General features: G+C 39.6%; 1 protein-coding gene and 1 long non-coding RNA gene across 9 annotated transcripts in view; one reads left to right on the forward strand and one right to left on the reverse strand.

Annotated features, from left to right (window-relative positions):
* The window catches only part of PHACTR2 (phosphatase and actin regulator 2), a 252,289-nt gene that overhangs the window by 193,639 nt on the left and 34,639 nt on the right, over positions 1–24,011 (forward strand). For 4 of the 8 annotated variants that reach the window (XM_073219690.1, XM_073219691.1, XM_017661905.3 and 1 more), the window contains exons 4-9: positions 405–563; positions 6,454–6,693; positions 10,453–10,972; positions 16,057–16,262; positions 17,456–17,612; positions 21,029–21,084. In XM_073219690.1, the coding sequence (XP_073075791.1) occupies positions 405–563; positions 6,454–6,693; positions 10,453–10,972; positions 16,057–16,262; positions 17,456–17,612; positions 21,029–21,084 (1,338 nt within the window). The remainder of the gene's footprint in view (positions 1–404; positions 564–6,453; positions 6,694–10,452; positions 10,973–16,056; positions 16,263–17,455; positions 17,613–21,028; positions 21,085–24,011) is intronic. The other 4 variants (XM_073219692.1, XM_073219693.1, XM_073219694.1 and 1 more) reach the window with 2 other exon arrangements.
* LOC108398115 (uncharacterized) overlaps positions 16,194–24,011 on the reverse strand; it is a 44,795-nt gene continuing 36,977 nt past the window's right edge. Inside the window, exons 2-3 of the long non-coding RNA XR_001853327.3 lie at positions 17,677–20,670; positions 16,194–16,307 (exon numbers count right to left, since the gene is read on the reverse strand). This is a non-coding gene — a long non-coding RNA (uncharacterized lncRNA). The remainder of the gene's footprint in view (positions 16,308–17,676; positions 20,671–24,011) is intronic.

The raw sequence follows: 24,011 nt of genomic DNA on the forward strand, positions 1-24,011 counted from the left end.
TATTTACATTCACCTTGTGTTTTTGGTGCTTGTTAAAATGTTGATTCCATTTTTCAGATTACTCCTTTAACCATACAGTTTCTGAATGACAAATTCAGCAAAACCTAAGCATGAGAAGAGAGGGACTCTGCCGCCCGGGATACTTGATAATTAGGATAACCATTCCTACTGTTTTGAAATGACAGGTGGATACCCCTCCATAGCTGCCTGCCTCCCAATACAAAGGATTTTCTGGCTCTTTCATCTGAATGAATGATTTAGTGAGACGTGGTGAAACAGTACAGGTTGTATTTGTTTCCCGGGGCTAAAACATGAATGTGAACCTTACAGTCCCAGTAACTGGAAAACCCGGTTTTAAGAAAGCCATCCAGTTAGACATCTAGGTGTTTCTTTCCCCATTTTAGATGGAGATGTAACAGTTAACTTTGAAAATTCAAACGGGCACATGATACCCATCGGAGAGGAACCTACCCGAGAGGAAAATGTAGTAAAATCTGAAGAAGGTAATGGCTCTGTAGCTGAAAAAGCACCACCTCTGGAGGAAAAGGCAGAAGATAAGAAAGGTAAAATCAAGAGAAAGCCCATGTTCTTTTACTTCAATACAGCTCAGTGTTGAGAAATAGGTCTTATGCTCCAAATAGTGATCTAAGACCAGTAGAGAGGTTTACAAATAGAAGAGAGAAATTATAACTAGTGAAGAGGAATAGAATGATTTTCTTAGGTAGATGCATCCATTTTAGAAGCACGTCATTAATCTTTTATTAACAATACTAGCAGTGGTAATAAAAAGTATATGTAGACTCTTCCATCATTAAAGGCGCCTGGGGCTATGATTTTTCCTCAGGAACTTTTTCTCAATACTTTTTTCTTTTTTAAATCCATCAGTCTGAACACCTCTCCCTGCTGATTAGAACTGGCTGGGAGCAGCTCTGTATGGAGAAATTCCACACCACATGGCTCTTGCCACCCAGCACTGTCTCTCCAGTAGTGGGACTTTGGCTGGTGACATCCACACACCCAGTATGGCAGGTTTTAGTCCCAGGTCTAGACATTTCTGAAAGAGACCCAGAAATGGTTCCCAGGGATGCCAGGGACTTCTGGTCACAGCCTCTGTTCCATGATTTGTTTGTGTAATTGGAAATTCCAGAATATACCAAGGAGCAAATGTGCTGTTCCCTGAAGTCTTCTTTAAAGACCTTGGTTTCTAAAGTGAATATGCTATGGTAGATTGAGACACCTGCAAAATACACGTCTGTCAAGGACCCCCAGATCATTCACCAGTTCCTGGTCCCTGATTGATTACCTCTCCATACCACTGCCTATCACATGCAGGAACCTCCAAGCCTTGTACTTAATGCAAACCTGAACTGAAACTCCCACAAGCTAAGGCTTTATTGGGAGATTCGAGATGATTCCATGCAGCACAGAAATGAATCCTCAGGAAACAGACTATATATCCTGTTTTGTAATGTCTGCCTCTGAGTTGGATGGCAGAAATTTGTCAAACCTAGTTTGGGTTCTGTAGGCATTCGGAGAACTCTCAGAAACTACTGAAAGCAAACTCCTCTTCCTCTGCTCTTGACCCAAATCCTCCAAAGACAAAGGGAGCAAGAGCATTTGACAGACATTGTAACTTAAAATCATCTTCTCTGGAAGCCCTTAACCCTTTATTATTTGCATATAAATTAGCCTTTAAAATTTTAGAGGCCTCTGTGAATAATCTATTGGAAATTTATTATTTTTGGCTTTATTCAATATTAAGAATAGTATTCATGGGGCTTTATTTAGTGTTACTCCATTGAAGGGCTCTGGTTAAACTTACAGATACTGAGAACAAGAAATTAGCTAATATTTTTAATGATAATATTCCTGGAATATTTATTCCTAGAACAGATTTTTAGAGGATTTATTTGAAAGTAATTTATGCAATTATTTTAATGATTTTTTGTTTTTAATGCAACTGTCCTGTCTCACCAAACTGTTAAACTTCAAGTCCATCTGTGGTTTGTCCCTGGTACAACCTTCTTCATATTCAAGAATCACATCCCCTGTTATATAATAGTGTCATCTTCAGTGTTTGCCTGGTTTGTATAGAGTGTCAGTCAGCAGACTGGCCGAACTTCAAGGGAAGTGTTTCCCTTATTAACCTAATAAAGAGTTGCTGACAGTTTTATGTTAATTAAACCAACAGGCCTTGATGTTCTAAAAAGATACCAGACCTCATAGGCCCGTGGATATTTGAGGTGCTTTGCTTTCTTACTCTTTACTTAGAACTAGTACATTCAATTATTTTTGGTCAAATAAGGTCCAAGATAGCACCTTGCCTGGCTAGGCTGTACATGAGGAGATGGAGATGCTGAGCTTGCCGTTCCACCACTAATAAGAGGGCGGCCTAGACTCCCTCTGGCTGGGTGGATGGGGCACCTCCCAGAGCCACCCTGACAGGGAGGGGAAGCATTCTGTGTGAACCACCTGCCGAGAGCAAATGGAATGTCACCCACAAGTAACATTACATAGTATTATGTTAAATAGAACATACCTATAAACAAAGGTAACCATTTGTTTCTCTGGAAAGGCACCATTGAATCCTAAGAAACAAGATTCACTTGGTACATTTGTCCCTTTCGTGGTTTCACTCCCGGATGGAGCTCACTACCGCGCAAATCCACTACCCCATTTCTTAATTCACCCTAGTTTTGGGTTCAGTGTGCCCCTTCCTTTCCCATTAAGGCAGCTTATCCAAGAGTATATTTCATCTGTTAATTGGTAATATTTGCAAAACTGTATCACATGCCTTTAAAGTCCCAAATGCTTACATCTCTTTTTAAGACAATATGTCAGTACTTTAATATTTGCAACAGTGTCAAAGAAAACAAAACAAATGGCAAGTACCCTTTACCCTGCTCTGTAGGTAGGTTCTGCCCAGGACCCCTGAGTGGTTCTGGGGCTCAGAAGGTACCTGCATCTGGAGTTGGTACATTGGTCTGGGGCCTTCTCTGCCTAACAATGCAGGCTTTTTCCTTAAGGCCTCAGGTCTTTTAGTTTCCCATTATTTGTTCTCAGCAAGTGCCCTTAAATATATAAGAGGCAGAAAAACTGTTTAACAATCTGTTATATATAGCTTGGTATTCAAAAGGAGAAATATGAAAAGTATTTGATATTATTTCTACTGAGGTTAATTATAGAGACCTTTCAGTGAAGTAACAAGTGAATTACATGTACTTGTTCCACAAATAATAATGAGGGTCCACCATGGCTAAGACTCGCCTGGGGGCCAGAAAGAGAGTGGTGAATGAGAAATGGCCTTTGCCTTCCAGCAGATGAGGGCCTACAGGAGACCAGCATGCACACAGGCAATCGCAACGCAAGATGTAAAATACCCCGAAAGGGCTGAATACAGCAGCCTGGGGAGCCGGCAACAGGAGCCAGAATTGTTTCTTACAGGAGGATATTTCCAAACTGAGATCTGAAGAAGACAAGCAGTGGTCAGGGGAGGAAACGAATAGGGGCAGACGTGCATTCTAGGCAAGGTTCAGACCACAGGCAGGTGTCAGGTTTGCTCTAAGGGTTGTTGAGTTGAACCCACCCTCTGGTGGAAGGAACCAAACTTGGAAACAGAGTAAACAGCTGTCCTCCAGACTGTGTTGTTGTGAAGCAGTATCCTAATCAAGCCAGAGGGAGTAGGCAGCCCTTTCTTAACCTCCTTTGGAAAATAGAATACACTAGCCGTTTATATCATGTCTTCAATCATATGGCAATAATAAAAAATGCAGCTTACTTCCCCCCCCTCAGGTACAAGTATAGGTCTTCTTTTTAAAAGAAGAGAGTTTCTATGAAAACTTACTTAAGCAAAAATGGTATAAAGTTAAGTGATCACTATTAATTTATATGGGAAATTTTTTAGCATTTCCAAACCCAAAAAATAACCTCTTAGGCTTTTCTGATACCTTAGGACACATTTTGCTAATGGATCCACAAAATAAATTGAGATAAATAAAGCACAGCTGCCTAGAGACACAGTTCATAGCTCTGGGGCTCGATGCTGAGATGCTGAGAGTAGTTCTGGGGAAGGAGCTGGGCGGGGCCACCCTTGCTGTTGGGGTGCACGCTGCCTCTGTATCAGCTCCCTACAAAACAGATGCTGGGCACCATTTTTACTTTTTACCTTTTTTGGTAAAAGCAGAAATCTTCTTTGGATTTCTTTCGGTTAGCAAAACAGGTACTAATGCAGGTCTTGTAAAAATAAAGTGAACTTTTGGAAATAGGGGATACCTATGAGGGTTTTGATTTTGTTCTAAGGTGTGTGTTAATAACTAGCAGCCAATCAGATGCATTAACTGAATACATACAGTTTTTAAAGCATTGTGTTTGATGGGATATAAAATTCCAGACAAAAGAAATTTATAATTTAGTCAAGAAAACATATTGTTTGTGTGCACACACACACCCCAGGAATCTCCAGCATGAACATAAACGTTGGCCGTATGGCAGGCACACACAGAGAACTGGTACGGTTCACAGACCGTAGGGTGGGATGTGCGTTTCCACACAGTTTGTCTATACCATGCACATCTTCAGCCTGGTAGGGATTGTTATTCCCAACCGTCAGAGGTGAACATCTCCTCCTTCCCAAACCCAGAAGCTGGATTCTTTGGGGTTATTAACTTTAGAATTTGACACCGTAGGCAGAAAGAAGAAAGATCTCTCAGTGGTGGCCATAAAGGAGAGGATAAGATAAAACCTGTCAAGATTTGTAGTATGAAGAAGAATTAAGATGCTAAGTGTTACAGACCAGTTTGACAGGCTGTCACCCCAGGCAGTGTTACTGGCCTTGATCTCCATGCATGGTGTTAGGCTGCAGGCTAATCTTATACCGATTTTTATAAAGAAGTATTAAGGAATAGGCTCTGCCCTAGCAAGTCAATGTGTATTTATGTGTTCTACATTAAAATAAAATATTCTAGATGTGCATCGATTTGCATTGTTCTCAACCCTAACTGACTCTTTGTGATTAAGAACCTTCTGGTTCAGACCAGATGGGTTAGGAGAGTCACTGCTTAGTTGAGAGGACATGATGTATACACAGAAAGGCAAACGTACAAAGTAGCCTCTGATAAATACTGAATAAGGAGCTCAGACAGTAAATACAAATAAGTTCAGTGGCAGGAGGGGACTATGGTGGATTTCATGGCTGAGAAAGGATAAAAGTTTAATTAGTTGCCTACTGTAACTTAAATCATTATTATGGTAGTTATATATGTTGATTGATGGTATATAGTAAAAAGGCAGGGAGTCTTTACTTCACACTCACTAGGATGAGAAATGAAACAAAATAAATAATAAAATGTGATGCATTCTAATATTAAAACCCTTGCTTGGTCATTCAATAATAGAAGGATATATCCAGTAAAGGCTTAGTCTTGTCCTAACACTGTCTTACGTTTTTTTATTGTGCTCCATTTTTAAAGAAATGCTGCTTACCTCTTTGGAACAGAACTGGATTTTAATTTATTTAAATTTCAATCAGCCCCTCCTACAAAACATACGGGTGTAAATCTATGAATGAACATTCAGTATGTCCACTTTCAATAATGAGAGACTCATACTGTTTCTCTTCTAGTTATACAAAACTTTGTGAGAGGCTAGAAGTCTTAGGTATGAATTTTTTTAATGAATTTTAACCTTTGCTTTTTAAAATTCTTACTTATGTTTACATTACAAAGCAAAATTTGATATTTTTTTTATTCTGTGCCCTCTCTACCTCTCCTGTGACACTGAAAAGGTCAGAGGAAGTTACTGTGAAGCAGGAAGCTGCCCTGGTGTACCAGGAGAGCTTGAGGTGATTTTCACAGTAGGAAATAGTTTATTCGGCGGTGCATTGTGCTTCCTGTAAAAGATTCTACAGAGTCTCTCTTAGCTTACTGAGGAAATGCCTGATTTTTTACCATAATGAGACAGAGCTCAGATCCCTTTCAGGCTGGTGGGGCTGAGTGCCCCTGAGACAAAGTGCTGAAGCTCAGAGTCCAGTCATCTCTGCACTGTCAGTCCTCACTCCTTGCTCGCGTGTGTAACAATGCATCTGCCACTCTTCTGTTAGATTTAAATTTAGCATTCCTGCCCATGTTGTCATCCAGCAACCACTGATTCAAGGCTGGCCATCTTGGCCCCAGATGGTGGACATCTATACCCATCAGCCTGACTTCATCAGACTGACTTGTGCAAACCTATTTTCACACGAGTGATTCATGTACCTGGAGAACACACCCCTGTTTGACTTTCAGCCTTTGTACTTTTGATCCTTTATACCCCAAAGTTTGCTTTCTCTGGTGCAGAACACCACTGTTTCCCAAGGGCTAAGCACATTTTGTATCAGTGTCACTGTATGTCTTTCTCCTGCTCCTTCTACGGTGTGTGTCTGTATCAGTCTGCTTCTGTTCACTTTCTCATTTATAGAGAACACTGAAAACCACTCTGAAACATCGGCAGCTCCTGCTCCACCTCCTCCAGCTCTTCCTAAACCTAAACCCAAACCTAGGCCCAAAAAAACACCTGTGTCTCCAAAAGGGGCCGCTGCTGGTGCCGGCCCCAAGGGTGACGAAGTGCTTCCTATTAAAAAAATTACCAAGGCTCCTGGTAAGCAGGCCCCCATCCCTCCACCCAAGCCAACAAGCCGAAACACGCCCCGAGAGGCCGGTGAGTATGCCCCCTGTGGGCTTGAGTCTTAGGGTGTTCAGCTCTGGGGTGGGGCTGATTGCTGCTTCTAGGAATGATGGCCTTTTTGGTGTCTGGTGTCTGGTGTTTTGCAGTGTAACCCCAGTGGATTCAGCTTTGACATTGAGAACGCCCAGGAGATTCCTTTATTTCTCTACTAAAGGAAAGCCAGCCAGTTGATTAGTTTGATCTCATTGGTTTTGGGGTGCATAGACCTCTTTTAGGCTGAGTATCCACTATCTGCACAAGAACCAGTAGGATACAGGGAGTAGTGTGCCTGATGAATGACGATCTAATAAGGCATTGTTTGGACATCGACTGGCCTTCTGCCTGTTTAAGTTTATGAGTGGCTTTTTGGCCTGGGTTTTCTTTAAAAATATCTTATGTTTGCACATTAGAAAATGATATTTACTTCTTTGACATATTGGCTGGATCTCAATGTCTTAAATCTCCACATTCATAGTAGTCATTTTTCTACTATCAAATAACAAAAGGTTCTTATCACTCGGGTCAGCCCCTCCCCAGCACTCTCCACTGGAGTCACAGCTATTCTACTGGAGATCAGAGTTACACGCTCGGTGCTCACTCCCCGACACCTCCCCAACTTCTGTGTGTTGTAAGGAGAAGCAGCCTGGCAGTGTGGTTACATGTCACTATTACAAATCACTGGGAGTGTTTTTGTTACACAATAGCTTCATGTAATGTGTGTCTAGCTGTCCTTTCAATTCAGATATGTTTAATGCAAACTGGTGCTCCCTATCTCCTCATGAAGTGGAATAAAGAAGCCTACCACATCATCCAGCTTTCAGAAGGACAATAATTGAAGTATACATGCTGACTGGCTTTTTTACTTTTTCCCATTAACATGCATAAAAATTCTGTATTATAGCAAACCTGATTTTCCTTAAAATCAGCAGCAACTTCCTCACAAGTGGATACAGGATATGCCTTGGGATTGGTCTTTTCCCTTCCCTGTCATTTATACCCCCATGCTCAGATTCAAGGAGTGGCTTCATTGACCAGGTAGATGTCTGCCCCCATGTTCCTCTCTTCGGCCTTTGGCCCTGAGTGTCTGGGTCTCCTCTAATCCGCTCTGAAATGAAATGTCCCAGAATGTTGTGTCAACAGTGCCTATAGGCATTTCCGCAAGGACAGCTGCTTACATGTCAGCGTTCAGCATCCGCATCCATTCTCATTGGTGTCCTTGTTTCCCAGACTGCGTAGCAAAACAAACCCTTGGAGCAGTGCTTTAAGTGAGGCAGGCACTGATCCACTTCTTAAAGAACAGCCCCAAACTATCGCCCTGTCCTTAGGAATGAAGACCCTGCCTTACACAAACTTCCCTACTTCCTCATGCCCCTCATGGAGCGGCTCACCACTGACTCAACCTGAACTCTGTCTTTATTCTCTCAGAAGAAAGCTGGTGATTAAGGCCAGGACAGGGGACAGCTTTCATGAGAGATTTGGAGTTATTTCCAGATATTTTACATGAAGATTTATTTATAGACTCCAGATGTTCCTAAGAGAATAATACAGTACAGTCATGTTATTCATTGTATTTAAAAGAGGTCCAACTGGCCCAAAGTATAGATAAGAATGTTGCTATTGTTGGGTCTACCACAGAGAAACAGGGATTGCACTGAAGTTACCAACAAGCCCATTGGGTAAGGATGTTTTTATCAAATATTGATACAACTACTTGAGAATCTAACTGATACTCCATTTGTAAACATATATAGAACTTTCTACATGGTAACTTTGTTTCATTGGAGTAATGACGACCTTCTGGAAAAGGCACTTCAAATACTGCTCTTAATTTTTTCAGTCAGATGTTTTAAGTTCTTAAATAAGTTACCAGTTAAGATTCTTCCTCTATTACTGAGTTAGTAGAGACCTCCAGTTAATCAGATACCAGCTTTGCTTTTCAACTGCTTTAGCAGTAATGTAAGGGAAAATCTCCTGTATTTTTTTCTTTCTCATTGTTTCCCACTGTATAGCAGCAAAGTACTTAACTGAGGAGAAATTTCACATCTTTTTTTAGTCATGGCCTTAATCCAAGATAACTTAGGTAACATGGTTTATTTCAGCAAAGTCCTATCATTTTAGAAGATACTTAAAGAAAAATAGAATAACATGGCTTGATTTTGCACCCCAAGCATTGAAAAATTTGTCTTTTTCCCTAATCGAGACTCAAGTTAACTTATGCTATTAGACAAGAATGTTCTAAAAAAAAAAAACAAACTATTAGAATTGACGTGTGGAAAGGATTCTGTCAATTTATCTAAGAAAATAATTGAACATGTTTAGACATCCTTAGCCTCTTTGTTGTAAAAAATAAATTTAGAATGGCCTTAGATTGTAGAAGCATGCATAATACATTTCTTATAAGCAAATGAAGATTGTTAATTTCAAAGAAGTAGTATTAATAGGCCCGGACTTGTGGGAGTGGAGTTCTAGTGATTATATGTTTCTAAAATAATAAAGACCCCAAGGCACAGAGGCTTCTTGGATCTTGGACCAAGTTAGATGGGCTTTCTTTTAGGATAGTAGAATTGGTGAAGTCATACATCTCAGTGTCTGTTCTTTTGTCTCTATCTCTTGACTTTCCCAATTGACTTCAATAGTTATTACCAGAGGTGAGTTATAACAACATCTGTATTCAATGTGGATTGACTCCACAAACTAACAAGATATTTTTAATAGTTCTGTGGAAGATAATTTAATTCCCCACAAAAAGAATGAGTGTGTGATATTATTACGGAAGAAGCAATTAGAAATGTATAGTTCATAATGATCATGAAACAAAAGAGTATTCTCATAGGAGTTTAAATGTATTTCCTAAGACGGTATCAAGAAAAGGAGAGTTAGGCCTTTTTTTGTTCTCTTTCCTGAGAATGGTTTGGTTGAAGGCAGGCCTATCCAGAAATAGGCAAATACACCACAACCATCTGGTGAAGACCCTCCCGGAACCTAAGTGGCGAGGAAGATTGGATCTGTGAAGCTTTTCAGAAAATCTGAGAAGGCCATCTCTTTGCCTTCACATTATTCAGATGCTACCCGTTTAGTTACAAAAAGAAAAATTTTTGCCTTTTGGCATTTCAAAGGGGACTTGTCTTTCATATGTGACCCTGTGTTTTCACTCTGCCCCGTCACCACTGCGGGTGGGCCAACACGGCAGGCTGCTCTCTCTGAAGCCATGGGGGTAGCTGGTTTGGAGTTCCCTCTTGTAGCAGTAAGATGAGTAAATTTGTTCTTAGTCCAGAAGGGAGCTGGTGAAACATAACTCTCTTCTGAATACGGGCCACGCCATCCTCAGAAAGACATCAGAGAACAAGTGGGATTTGTGATGAGCCTAATCTCATCCTGTGCCCGGGCAGCTGCTAGTATTGTGCTCACTACACTGTCATGTCCCTTCTTTGGAGTATAGAGGGACTTTTTCAGGTGACCCACAGAACAAGGAGCTGAGGATTTCCCTCCATCTGGCCCTACTAAAGACTAGATGAGGGAGAAGACAAGGGGCTCTCATTTCTGAGGGTTTTGCCGTAGCATCACCAGCTTCCTCTTAGAGTGGAGGCAGGAAGGGGGCATAAAATCAAGCCATTATTAATATTAGCCTATTTTCTTTTATTCAATAAATGTTAACATTTTAAAGGGAACATGGTATTGGTAATTGCAGCTTACTCGTTTTTTTTTTAAAGTGTTGTCTTCTCTGACTTCTAATGCAAAATCTCTCCATTCTAGCTGGTTCCTCTCATTCAAAAAAACCAACTGGCTCCAAAGCATCAGCTTCACCGTCTACTTCATCCACCTCATCTCGCCCCAAAGCTTCAAAGGAGACAGTTTCTAGCAAAACAGGGACAGTGGGCACCACAAAGGGCAAGAAAAAACCTGGCAAACAGCTGTCTCGACCATCCTCAGAGGCAACTGCTTCTGGTGTGTCCGACCTTAAAGGAGAGCCTCCAGGGACCAGCGTGCAAAGTCTCAAACCGGAGCAGACTATCCCTGGGGCCGAGGAGCAGACCGCAGGCAAATCCAAGTCTGCAGTCCCTCTGCTCCCTGGGGCTCCTCCTCCAGCCCCTCTTCCTCCTGAGGAGCAGTATATGGTTGCCTCAAACACTCCCATAGTCCTAGTCAGCAATGGCACTGACCTGCCCATCCCTGCCTTAGACCCAGGTCATCCTCTCTGGACTGAAGAGCCGACAAGCAGAACCACTGTCCACTCAAGCACTGGCTTAAGTGTTAGCAGAGAAAGCGCACAATGGTAAGTCGGGGTACAAACCCCATATTCCATCTGTATTCCCTACGGAACTGAATACTAAGGATCTCCAAACCACTCTGTTAGAAATGAAGGAACCTACTTTGATTTTTATCATTTAATCTAGTGAATGTCAGGTAAGCACATGTATGATCCAGCCCCTGGTTTTTCATAGCCCTGCTCCAGGAGTACCACGGGCTGCTGGAGAAAATCACGGTGGTCCTCCTGACAGAATCCGCCTCAGGTCCCCGGCTCTCGGGTGCATGCAGAACCTGGTGCCTCATCCTCAGCAGGCCTTTCTCTTTTCCCTAGACAGTCCCCTTCTCTTTCCTTACAGTGGCTATTTTAAATCTTTACCACATGTGTCCAGGTTGCCCACCCACTCCTGCCTACCTTCATTTCAACAAGTTATTTAGCCTTCTCCTCCAAGAAAACAAAGACCATCAGGAAAGAACTCTTTCAAGTCCCATCTCCTTTTCCTCCAGCCTTAAAGTGGCTCCTTTTCTTGCTTCCTCAATTCCCCACCCAACCTCTCAAATGTTATCTCCCCTGGGAAGCTTTCCTGTACTCATCCAGACAGAACCCGTTGTTGCATCGATTATACTCTGACAGCCATTTTTCTACCTGTTTGAGATAGAGGTAAGAAGTAAGACATGTTGGGAAAGAGCTATCCAACATGTCTTATTTACCTCTATAACCCTGGCAACCAAAACTATATCTGGTATGCCACAGGCATCTCATCCAGTTGCCAAGCCAGAAGCCTGGATTCCTCCTCGGGTCCTCATTCTCCTTTGTTCTCTGCATCTAACCCTTCACAAAGTCCTGTACATTTTCTGCTTAAAGATAGAGAAGACATGTTAGCTCTCCTGTCCCACAGGTATGAGGAGACAGGATATCAGATGTCAGGATGTCAGAGTATAAAAGACGCCATAACCCCTTCTGTCTAGGGAAGGCTTGGAACTCTTAAATCCAGCCTCTTCTCTCCAGTTTTTAGGAAGAAAACCAAAATTGCTGATAATGACCTTCATTTATTGAATACTTATTTCATGTGAGGAACTATCAATCATGATTTAATTCACGTAAGTCTTCCCTGAAATATCTCTGTTTAATAGGTGAGAATGCTGAGGCTGAGCTTGCCCATGATCACCCAGTTAATAAGTGGCAAGACCAGATGCACACCAGAGCTGCATACTGAATTCCATGCTCTAAGTAATATTATTCATTTCCAAAGCAGCTGCTTCTACTTCTTCTGCAGTTTCTTTTCTTTTTTTCTGCTTTTATTTTTATCATTTTGAGTACCATCATGTCAAGGAAAGATAAATGTTAAATTGAAATTTATTTTGTTTGATAGTTTAATGATTTGAAAGGATATTGAAATGAATGATTGTGATGTCCTTAATGCTTTGGCATATAGAAAATGCCTTCATTTCGTTAGGGTGTTTTCCGGCATTACAATCCATTGCAACTTTTAGAACTGAATGGTTGTTCTTTGAGCTTACGGTGTTTGTATGCCTTCTACATGCTGGGCAGTACACTAAGCATCAAAGATACAAAAGTAAGGAAAACCTTGTATTTAAGATAAATTGTTACCAAAATAATGTCCAACTCAGGAATTGTCAGTGTTTAAGATAAGGTCTTAGTTTAGGGAAATAGATTGAGCATATGAGTATATTCATTATACTGTCTTGCAAGGTGCAACAAGGTGATTCCTTAGATAAGCTTCAAAGGAGACAGTTTCTAAGAGAGACCTGACTCTATCCATCCACTTCCACAGACATTTAGGGAGGGCACTATATTGTGCTAAACTCTGTGCTACATGCGGGGGCTTTAATATCAGTCTTCAGCCCACATATACACAGGATTGTCAGACAAAAGAGGTGAACATCTGTTTTACATTTCCACTGGGACTATGATCAGATAGTGAGCTTAGAGCACCATTAGACACTGAAGTATTTATAACAGATTCTCCTGTCACTCAGGGAAACTATAATGCTTTCCTAGAAGAGAGCATAGAGATTTTCTTCTCTGTATATTCTTCAAAATTAAAATTTTAAATTATAGTTCATCCCACAGAGGTGGTTTGTGTTTGCTTTTGAGTTAATGAGCCTTCAGTAAGTTGTCTCTCAATTTTCCTTCCAGATTCCTTCTTCCATTTTTAAGTGGATATTTGAATTGGAATTTCTGGCTCTTAGTCACTTGCTTTACTTAGAACTCTCCCTCAGTTATGCTTTGAGATGAATGTGTGAAAAATCCTGTCATTGTATGAAGAGGCTCCTGTTGGGAATACAAATATCAAAACTTCAAAAAGACAAGTGGCCATTGTAAAAATATCTACCTCTATTCACATATTGCAGGAAAGTAACTCTTTGGTAGATTTCTAATCATTGGCAGTTTCATCAGTGATATATAAGTGTGGTATAATTTAAACCAGAAACTAATAAGCCCATCTGGAGCCTGTGTCCAAAGGGACTTGACTGTATTTAGCCCATTTCCACAAACGCTGAGTTCATCGTATCCTCCAATGTGCCCAGGAAACTTCGGGGGAAAAAAAGAGCCAAATCATTAGTTGATTGATACAAATTTAGAGTATTAAATATCAAGTTAAATACAATCTGTAGTAACAGTATAACAATATTAAGTATAAAATAAAATATAATACTTAATAGGTAAATTAATAGTCTTAAATATGGGTTCTAGAGTGGAGTTGCTACCTTGTACCTTTTTGGGTAATGCGAGCTATAAATTATCTGCCCTTCTTATACTTATAGTACAGTCGTAAGTTGTAAATGTCACAGAAGTCTTTGAGAACTGCAAAACATGAAATACAAATGATGAGATTAAAATGATAGATACCATAATAAGTTAGTGTACAGTAATATAAATGATTATCAGGGCTCAACCCCAAGATATCTTTTGTTCTGCTCTTCCAAATGTGTTATTGATTGACATACCTGTTAAATGTGCTGTGGTCACCCACAATGGCAGACTGTTGAAACAAGAATGACCTCCAGTGACAATCAACTAGAAATGAAATGCAGACAAGAAAAGTTTTCCCATGAGATAGATCTTCTCCCACTTAAAATGAGATTTCACACTGGGGAAACAGTATGGTGGTTCCTCAAAACATTAAACACAGAATTACCATATGGTCCAACCATTGCACCTCTTCTGTACATAGCCAAAAAAAATTGAAAACAGGTACTCAAACAGATATTTAAACACTGATGTCTATAACATCATTATTCACAATAACCAAAAGACAGAAATAACCCAAATGTCATTGATTGATGAATGGATGAACAAAATGTGGTATATACATACAATGGAATATTACTTAGCCTTAAAAAGATTGTGAATACATGCTACAACATGGATGAACCTTGAGGACATGCTAAGTGAAGTGAAGTAAGTCAGACACAAAAAGACAAATGCTGTATAATTTCACTTATTTGAAGTACCTAAAACAGTGAAATTTAGAAACAGAAAATAAAATGGTGGTTGACAGGGACTGAGGGAAAGACAAGAAGCAGGGAATTATTGTTTAATGGAACAGTTTCAGTTTGGGAAGATGAAAAAATTCGGGAGATGGATGGTGGCAGTTGTCACACAAACAGTATGAATGTACTGCCACTGAACTGTACACTCTAAAATGGTTAAACTGATAAATTGTATGATATGTATATTTTACACAAAAAATGAACCACCTTTGAAAAGAAGAATTTTGGCTGTTGTAGAATCTTCAAGACTTAAGATTCTGATATCTGTTCTGATTCTGATTACCTATTTTATTAGTCAAAGAACTGCTTTGGGGTTTTGGGTTTTGGGGTTTTTTTTTTATTAATGAAGACAGCAAGCACATGTTTTGAACTAAATGGTCTCTCAGAAATGTCACATCCAAATTTAGATTCTTATATTTATATCAGAAGGCAATTTGGGGATGTTTTATATCTTACAATGAAGAGTCCATTATTTTTTATATGATACATTGTTCATGTATATCTTTTATTCTAGTCCATGAAAATTAGCAAGCTTTGTATATTTATAGTAACTTTAAATGAGAGATTTGTACCAAACTAAATAATAGAAAATTATTGCATCCTTATCCATCAACTCTCTTTTAAAGTATCCACTCCACTTTCACATTTTCCATCTCAGGTTCTTAATAATTAATGTAGTCCTGTGAGAGGCAGTTTTACAAATGGATAAACCAAAGAAGGGATGTATGATTTTTTTACTTTTGACTCAAAAAGTTGGCTGTGATGAAATAGGATTAATTCACACATCAATTAAAAGAGGTATACTTTAAAAAAGAAAAAAAGAGGTAACCTTTTGTATGTCACTACCCTTCTTTGCTGGGTTGCAAAACAGTATGAATCCCATTTGTCAAGGTCCTTTCATCATTGGAAAGGCAGGCAGGAAAATGGTGGCCGAGGTGCAGTGGGCCATGTGCTCCAATGAAGTTGTCTTCAGGTCATCATGGAAGCAGGGAGATGGGGCAAGGAACTAGACCAAAGGCCCATGAAAGATTCCTGAAGAAGCTAAGGCTTTCATGGACACTTGAAGAATAAGTAGGAGTTACAGGTGAAAGAAAGAGTCCAAACTCAAATATGTAGGAACTTCTAGCCCATCGTCTTTCCACTGAACTTCCATTGCTAGGGAGGTTTGCAAAATAGAGTTTTCCCATATTCAGGCACTAAATATATCTGACTTCATCTAGTTAGTCATTTTCCTTTATTTTTATTTTTATTTTTTTATTAAGGTATCACTGATATACACTCTTATGAAGGTTTCACATGAAAAATTTTGTGGTTACTACATTCACCCATATTATCAAGTCCCCCTCACACCCAACTGAAGTCACTGTCCATCAGCATAGTAAGAAGTCAGTCATTCATTTTCATTTTACATATGAAGAACTGAAAAACTTGAGAAGTAATACTTTACTGCTCTTCCATTTCAGTGGCTTTAGCTGGCCCATCTGCTTTCTCCTCCCACCAGCCTGAAGGCTGCTCATGAAGCTGGAACCCCTTCTCCTGGAGTTGGTTGCTCTGAGCTTCATACCATCCCTGTTGTTGTTGTGCCTCTGACAGTTTCACAACCAAAGATGAGCCAGGAAAGGCAGTACCTCAGCAGCTGAGCCCAGGGCTGATGGGAGAACCTTCCGGATCCATCAGCACCCCTCAGGACACGAGCCCAAGGGAATACCAGGCCAACGACTCTGATTCTGATGGGCCTGTCTTATACACCGATGATGATGACGATGAAGAGGATGATGACGAGGATGGCAATGGAGAAAGTAAGAGTCTTCAAGAGGTGGGGAGGTGGACAGAAGCAGCTGGGTCTTATAAAGAACAAAGGCCTCATTAGGAACCAGACATCCAATATTTTCTTTCCCAACAGATTCCCTCCTCCGATTAGAAATGTGTATTTCCTAAGTTTTGGCTTTTGATGATAGGCTTTTTCCTGATGACGATACCACAAGGGCAGGGGATCAGGCCTTCGTCTATAAGGCTGACATGCATATTTGTATTTGTATGAAGAATCAAAGCTGCCTAAAGACAGGCCTCTCTCAGAATGATCAAAGATCCCTTCCACCCTGGGATCTTTCTTGAATAAAAACCATCAGGGTAGGACTCACTGGATTACTCACTGGAGGTGTTGGACAATTTCATTCACTTTTATACTAGGGTTGAAAGAGAAGGGAGGGAAGAATGAGTCAAGAATGGCAAGTGCCTTTTAAGATCTAAGAACAATCACTCATCCACAATGAGTAAGATAGGATAGTAAAGTGGAAAAAGTCAACCATTTATGTATAACTTACGGAACAGAAAAGTGCTTTTTAAAAAAAAATTTCTCAGCAGGATTCACTATGGAGTTGAATTTATAGATTGTGGAAAGTCATTAGTGTATTAATGATGAAACATCAGTTTGTCTAATTCTTTCTAGTTTGTCCTGAACAGTAACAAAAACGTCATTATCATCCATTTGGTATTAACTTTCTGTTGAGATGTCACAGATTCCTGGGTAATTAAGTATTAAAACATTGGTACCAACAATATACTTTTGCCAACTTGATTTCTGGGTAGAAGAAAGGGAAAGATAGGGATTTATTGTATAGTGTAAGTAAAGGAGCTAAGTATTTAAGACTTAAGACAGAAAACACAGAAAAAGCATTACACAATTAGTAATTTCCTTGATATGCCGTCTCAGCAAAATAAACTTCAAATGTCACCAGATGATGAGGTGATAGAGCAAGGCTTTTCCTGGTGCCCTAACATTTTTCAGAACATTTTAAAAATAGTTCTTCAGTTTTTCAAAATGAACTACATCCAACTCAAAACTTTTTTATTGCCCTCAGGTTAATTAAAATTCCACTCTTGCCTGTGGTTAAAGAATTTCATCTGGACTCTGTTTACAAAGTTCATGCCTTATGTAACCTGAGTGCTACTTGCTAAAAGCCTCTCTCTACATTTCTTTTCCAACCCTCAGGTGCCTTGGCAAGTAAAATACGGCGAAGGGATACTCTCGCTATTAAACTTGGCAACAGACCATCTAAGAAGGAACTAGAGGACAAGAACATCTTGCAGCGTACATCTGAAGAAGAGAGGCAGGAAATCCGACAACAAATTGGAACCAAGCTAGTCAGGTAATTGCTAAAATTTTAGTACGGCTTTGACTAATTCAAACTTCAGCCTCTTACAGGATCCTACCTGAGATCATTGTGATTTCCTTGGAGATGGCACCCCTGGTGTTTCACAGTTGGTCCTGGATGGTGAACCGCTCAGAGCAGCTGCCCTTTCATCCCACTAGTCAGTGGCTTTGAGGTTGCCAAAGCCTGAACCAAGTGTCAGCAAACTTTTTCCATAAAGGACCAGTTCATAAATACTTCAGGCTTTGCAGGCCAGAAGGTCTCTGTTCCCACCGCTCAACTGTGCTGTTGTGCCATGAAAGCAGCCCTAACAGTATATAAACAAATGAGTCTGGCTGTGTTCAGTGAAACTTTATTCATGCAAACAGGCAGCAGGCTGGATTTGGTCTGTAGGCCAACTCCTGGCCTAATTCATGGAACTCCTGTGATTCATGCATTCCTGTAATTGCCATGAATTCTCCCCTGTGGGATCTAAGACCGTAGAAACATTAGCTTGCATGGCCAGCTCCATCCAAGTCAGGTAACCATAATGCCTCCTCTACCTGAACTTCCCCCTTTTAACTTCAAATAAATGGTTATCTGACTCCTCTTTTCACCTCCAGCCATTATAAGATTCCTACTTTTGCCACAGGTGACTGGAAATCACTTAACTGGCAGTTTTAATAGAAGGGTGTGCCAAAGCTCACATTTTTATGAGCAGTTTAAGCAGATTAAGTATTATGTATTTTGCTGGCTTCTCTCACTATGCATAAACAACAGGAGGCATACATTTGGAGACAGGAACAGTCTGGAAAACCAGAGCAAGATTTGGAGGTGGTAGGAAATTCTTCTCCTTGCTTGGAAGTGAAAGGCTTCTGTTATTGCAGTATACCTGAGGGGTTGGCATGTGCCCTTTATCTGGGTACAGATGGGGCCAAGCAGAGTCTTGTGAGGATTAAACGAGATGATACATTTAATGCCTGTGTCATACCAAGCACTTAATGAAAATAAATATTTTAATTATTAATTTAAATTACTATATATCTCTTAAGCTAATCACTTTTAAACATTAAGCCCAGTGTTGGCTATCTTTCAAGAAAGTGGAACACATGTACATTGCTCTTATTCATTATTTCCAAAGAACAACTTAACAATATGAAAGAAGTTATAAAGCACTCTATTTCTTCACATGGTAATTCTATTTGGGAAACTATACAACAAGGGAATAATCTAAAAGGGGGAAAAAACCCTATATTTTACAGAGATGTTTATTCCAAGGCTATTTATAGCAGTGACAAAACAAACCAAAAACAGGAGACTGATAAAGAATAATGTGAGAGGTTGACACCAAGAAAAAAAACACAGACCAGTGGCTTTCTAACTGCTTCCTCAAGGGTTTCTCGGACTTGATATTCGGGGCTTTGATGCAAAGATCCCAGGAAGTGTGGGTGTGTTTCTGGGGTAGGACGAGAGAGGACTGCATCATCCCAGGTTTAATCATGCAACCAGAACAGCACCTCTTCTGTCTGCTGTACATAACAATTCCACCCCAGACCCCCAAAGTCTGAGAGCCTCTGTAAGTACACACATAGACCATATTCATAAAAAGTCTTTTTGGATTAGGGTTTTTGGTGTTAAAAATATGTAATTTAAAAAACAATTCACATTTTGTTTTTCTATGAACACAGCACATCTAATCACTGCCATTCAAAGATAAATTGCCCAGAGTTCCTACCTTAGGGAACCCCATATATATGGAAAGCAACAGAATTATATATTGCATGATGGGGTTACGTGAAAAGCACAAATATTTAAGTCAAGAGAACTAGGTATGGATTCTAGCTCTAGTGTTTTAGGCAAGTGAATTAATTGTTAATTTCCTCATTTGTAAAATGGGAACTGGCTGCTATCTTGCCAAATTATTTTCAGGATTCAAGATAACATGAGTTAAGCACCTAACACAGTGCCTGGGACTTTAAAAGTATAAAGTAATAAAAGCCATGATGATTATCTTTATTATCACTAGTGGGATAAGTGCTTTAATAGATGTATAATCTGTGTATAAGCCCTGTATAGGATCAAAGAACCAGGAGCTTTTCATTCTTACTTGCAGGTCAAACACCCACCTTCCAGGTATTATTTTGGTCATTTGTAAGGTTTCAGTGGGTGCAGAAGGAGAGGAAGGGCATTCCAGAGGGAGGAAGCTTCATAAACAAAAGAAGGCTGCTGTCTTCGGGGGATGATATAGTATAGCTATGATATGTGTATCTTCAGGATACCTGGGTACATGGAAGGTACAAAATCTGCTGGCAGAGATGTTCACTGGGTTCTTTTGTAGGCTCAGTTATTTAAGATGAAAATAAAACTTTAACAAAATGTTTAGTGAGTTATTTAAAATATCATTTATTTCAAATCTCAATACCATTTCTGTCACAGCCATAAACATTTAAAATTAATAGTATCAGTTTAAGGTTACCTTTCCTGGATATTGGTTTAATTTGTGCAGACTCAGCCTACATCCAGGGAAAGATTTTGTCTAATTAACAACAAATTAATGTAAACAAGACCAAGGAGAGGGTTCTGAAGGGTTATTAGGACATTCAGCTTTTGTGTACAAATAGTGGCTACTAATTACAAAGGAGCCTGGCTTTCCTTGAAGGCAGATCGGAAGGGCCTATATATCTCAAGATGTCTCTATGTATATTGTTAATCCATTTGAGATCACAAAAGCAGTATTTCACTTAAAATACTGCACAGTATTGTTTGATCATCTTTTAGGTTGGTATGGACTCCTAAGCAGAAGCCTTTTTTTTTTAGATTCTGATGATCTGTATATTAATTAGGGGATGGACTAAGCTGCTCTAATGAAGACCAAAAAAGTGCAGTGGTCCAAATAAGGTACTTTAACTGGTTTATTTCTTTTTCACCTAACAGTCAACAGGAGTCGGGATGTCTAGCACTGCTCCTTGTAGCCAGCTGGGCCCAGGTTCCTTCTGTCTTGCTGCTCTTCCATCCCTGTGGATATTCTTATCTGCAGGATCTGAGCTGGCTCACACGCCCATGTTTCAGTTCTAGCCTATGGAAGGAGAGAGAGAAGGGAATATGCATACTGTCATTTTAAGGGTGAAAAGCAGACATTAAAAACACTTCTGCTCACATCCCATTGCAAGGACTCAGTCACATGGCCACACCTTGCTGTGAGGGAGGCAGTCTGTAGTTGGGGGCTGCTGCTAAAGCTCAGGAGACTCTGCATCTAAAAGGAAGAAGGGAAATGGATAATGGGGGGTAGTTAGCAGGCTCAGCCACAACCTCTAGTCTCCAAACTAATAGGAGACCTTTTTTAGGTTTAAAAATGGATTTTTTTGTTTTATTTTACATCTCCTACAAAGGGGACCTTGTTTGTAACCTGCAGTATATCCTTTTTGTCATCATAGGAGACTTAGCCAGAGGCCCACAAGTGAAGAATTAGAGCAAAGAAATATTTTAAAACGTGAGTATTCCATACTATATAGTGATTCCTTGTGAACCATTAGCAAGCTCCCTTTAGAGATGATACATTTATCAGTAGGAAACCTTAAAATGTTTATTCACAAATGATTGAAACGACTCATTTAGATCACATTTTTCTAGAAGTGTTTATATAATTCAAAAAATAATTTCTTGAAGTTTGTATTTCATTTTATGGCTTTGAGCCTGATATGCCCCAGATCAGATTTGTGGTTGTGACAGTTGTTTTTAAGAATGAAATATACTTTATGTGTCTTTCACCCAAATATAAAATAGAAGAACATGCTCTAGACTGCTTACCAATAAATGTCAAAGAAAAGGCCCGAGAATCCACAAGGAAATAAGTCAAACATTCCTATATTATTATTAATCATTCTGTTTGTTGCCAGGTTTCAATGACTCAGTTTAAACCAGAATATGGCAAAAGGAATTTTTCAATCCATTTCATTTTCCTTTGTTATGATAACTGTTTCCTTCTTGAGTTATTTATAATCTCTCACCACTAAAGGAGTTCGCCATTCATTTCCCTCCTTTATTTTCCCATTCTATTTTCCCCTTTGTTTTCTTTGACTTTACTTTTTACTCACCCATCCAGTAGTTTTTCAGTTATTCAAGTTCATATGTTAAAGCTATAAAACTGATGGAAGTGCAGTTTGTCATTGCTATAGTGTATCAGTGTGGTTACCTACCACAGTGAGTGAAGTAATGGATATTTTTTAATTGAGCCTAGCTGCAGTTTTATATGTTAGTAATCCAGTTTCAGAAGAGCTTTTTATTGTGTGAAATATCAAAGAGCAGGGATGGGCAGAACTCTGGATAGTAATACAATAGTAATGAGCCGCTGGCGTGCAGGAAAACTTTTTCACCCAGGCCTTTAGAGCCAAGTTGGCCTGTCTGGATGGTCCTCATGCTCCAATCAAAGTTGTTTTCTTTCCTGAAGGAAAGAAAGATGTTAATAGTGTATTTATACTACAGTTGCTATTGCTGAGAAAATCCAACAGTGAGTGGAACTGCCAGTCTGTGTGATTTTTTTTCCTTGGAATGCTTTTTTTCTGGCTCTCTGTGAGCATAATGGAATAGAACCCAAAGAAGGACTTCAGTGACCATCAGTGTTTGAAGAGCCAATTTGGAGATGGAAAATGTCACAGCTAAAAAAAGAAAGAAAAAATGTGTTTTAGCTTTCTAAGGAATGATGAAAGCAACTTCTAATTTTGACAACAAAACAAAACCAGAAAGGCCCATGACGTTTGATAATAGGTTCCTAGAAAAATTTGTTGAATTAAATTTTAGGTAAACTTAACTGCAGACCAGAATTTCCTAAAACACAGAGATTATGTCTTCTCGGATGCCTGATGCAATACCTAAGAAAAAAGGAAGAATGAAGTCTGGGTGATTCTTTCCTGCTCCTGTGGGACAAATAGTGCCAAACCACATTGGTGTTTGGTTATTTGAGGAAATGTTTCACAGATCTAGAAATTTATTCTGTGTTGATCTTAAGTGCTGGGTTGGCTTTTATACCCCATTTTCCTGGAGGTATGGGAAAGAGGGAAACGCCAAAGTCAACTTCAGATTTAACTCCAGCACAGTTTTACTTCCTTCCTCATTTGTCTAAGCATGCTTATTCTGGAAACAAAAGACACATTTCTAGTCTGGAGATGTTAATAACTGGCTAATGCCCTCCTGACATAATATTATATGGGCAAGGAAAGCAGAAAAGAGAACTGGTGGAGGTCATCCAGAGCATTGTGCTGAGCAGACACAAGCAACTGAATGGTGTAGCTTGCAACAGTTTATTCAGCCCATTTGCCTTTTCTTCCACACAGATTGCTCTTTGTTGTTGTTTGCTTCACCTCCAGCTTTGTTCAAAAGCAGTGTGATTGTCTGTTGTGACATGATGTGGTTTTAAGGACACTTATTTCACCTAGGTCATCTTTTCTTGACAGAGTAGGAATTAATTCACAACATAAAACATTCAGCAGTTCCCAAATCCAAGCCCCTTACTAGTTTAATAAATGTGAATCAGGTGGCAGTCAATGCTAATAGCTTTCATTGGAGACCACAGGACAAATTTTATTTCTTAGCATCATTCCCAGTATCACATCTTACTTGATCTCCTTCCTATTTTACTGCATCTAGGGTTTTTAAAACATATGTTAGTTGTCCATTTTAGAACCAATTCCTTAATATTAAAATAGAAAGCAAGTTTTAGTGCTGGAAAAGTCTATTTTTGCTTATTGGGAAGAGACGTTCATGGAACACCTTTTATAGGGCAGGGATAAAAGGTGCAGATGATCTTATACTATTTGGCTCTTACTGTAATTCCAGCTATATCTTATATAAAGAAACATGTTTAGGCCATTGAGTTCTGCGTGTATTTTCCCCCAACATTTTATTATGAATTTTTTTAAGCATACAGAAAAGATGAAAGAATTTTACATCAAACATCCAAATATCTACCATCTATAGTCTACCATTGACATTTTACTTTATCACATCTTGTTTTATCACACGTCTGTCCTTCCAATGGTATCTTATTTTTTTTATGTATTTCAAAGTAGGCTTATAAATGTATTTTCATTTGTTTAAGACACTCATATAGAAGCACGTAAAGTAGCAAAAAGAGAAACAAACCCACAAAAATGTTTGCCTTCTGTCAGAATTGAATGGCTCAAGAATATAATGCTCCAGATGCTGATGTTGGGTGCTTTTCTTTCTTCCCCTTTTAGCTCATCCATAAAATGCTCTGGGCAACACTTGCTAGCCAGGCAAACTCCCAGAGTTTCCTGGGGTGCTCACGACTGTTAAATCACACCGGTTGTTTGTGTGTTTATGGCAAATGCTTCCTATGGCCATTCTGAAATATCTGCCCCTCTCTGCTCTGATGCGAGTTGCTGAGAGCCAGATTTGTCA

This window comes from Manis javanica, chromosome 13, assembly GCF_040802235.1.
Source record: "Manis javanica isolate MJ-LG chromosome 13, MJ_LKY, whole genome shotgun sequence".
NCBI lineage: Eukaryota > Metazoa > Chordata > Mammalia > Pholidota > Manidae > Manis > Manis javanica.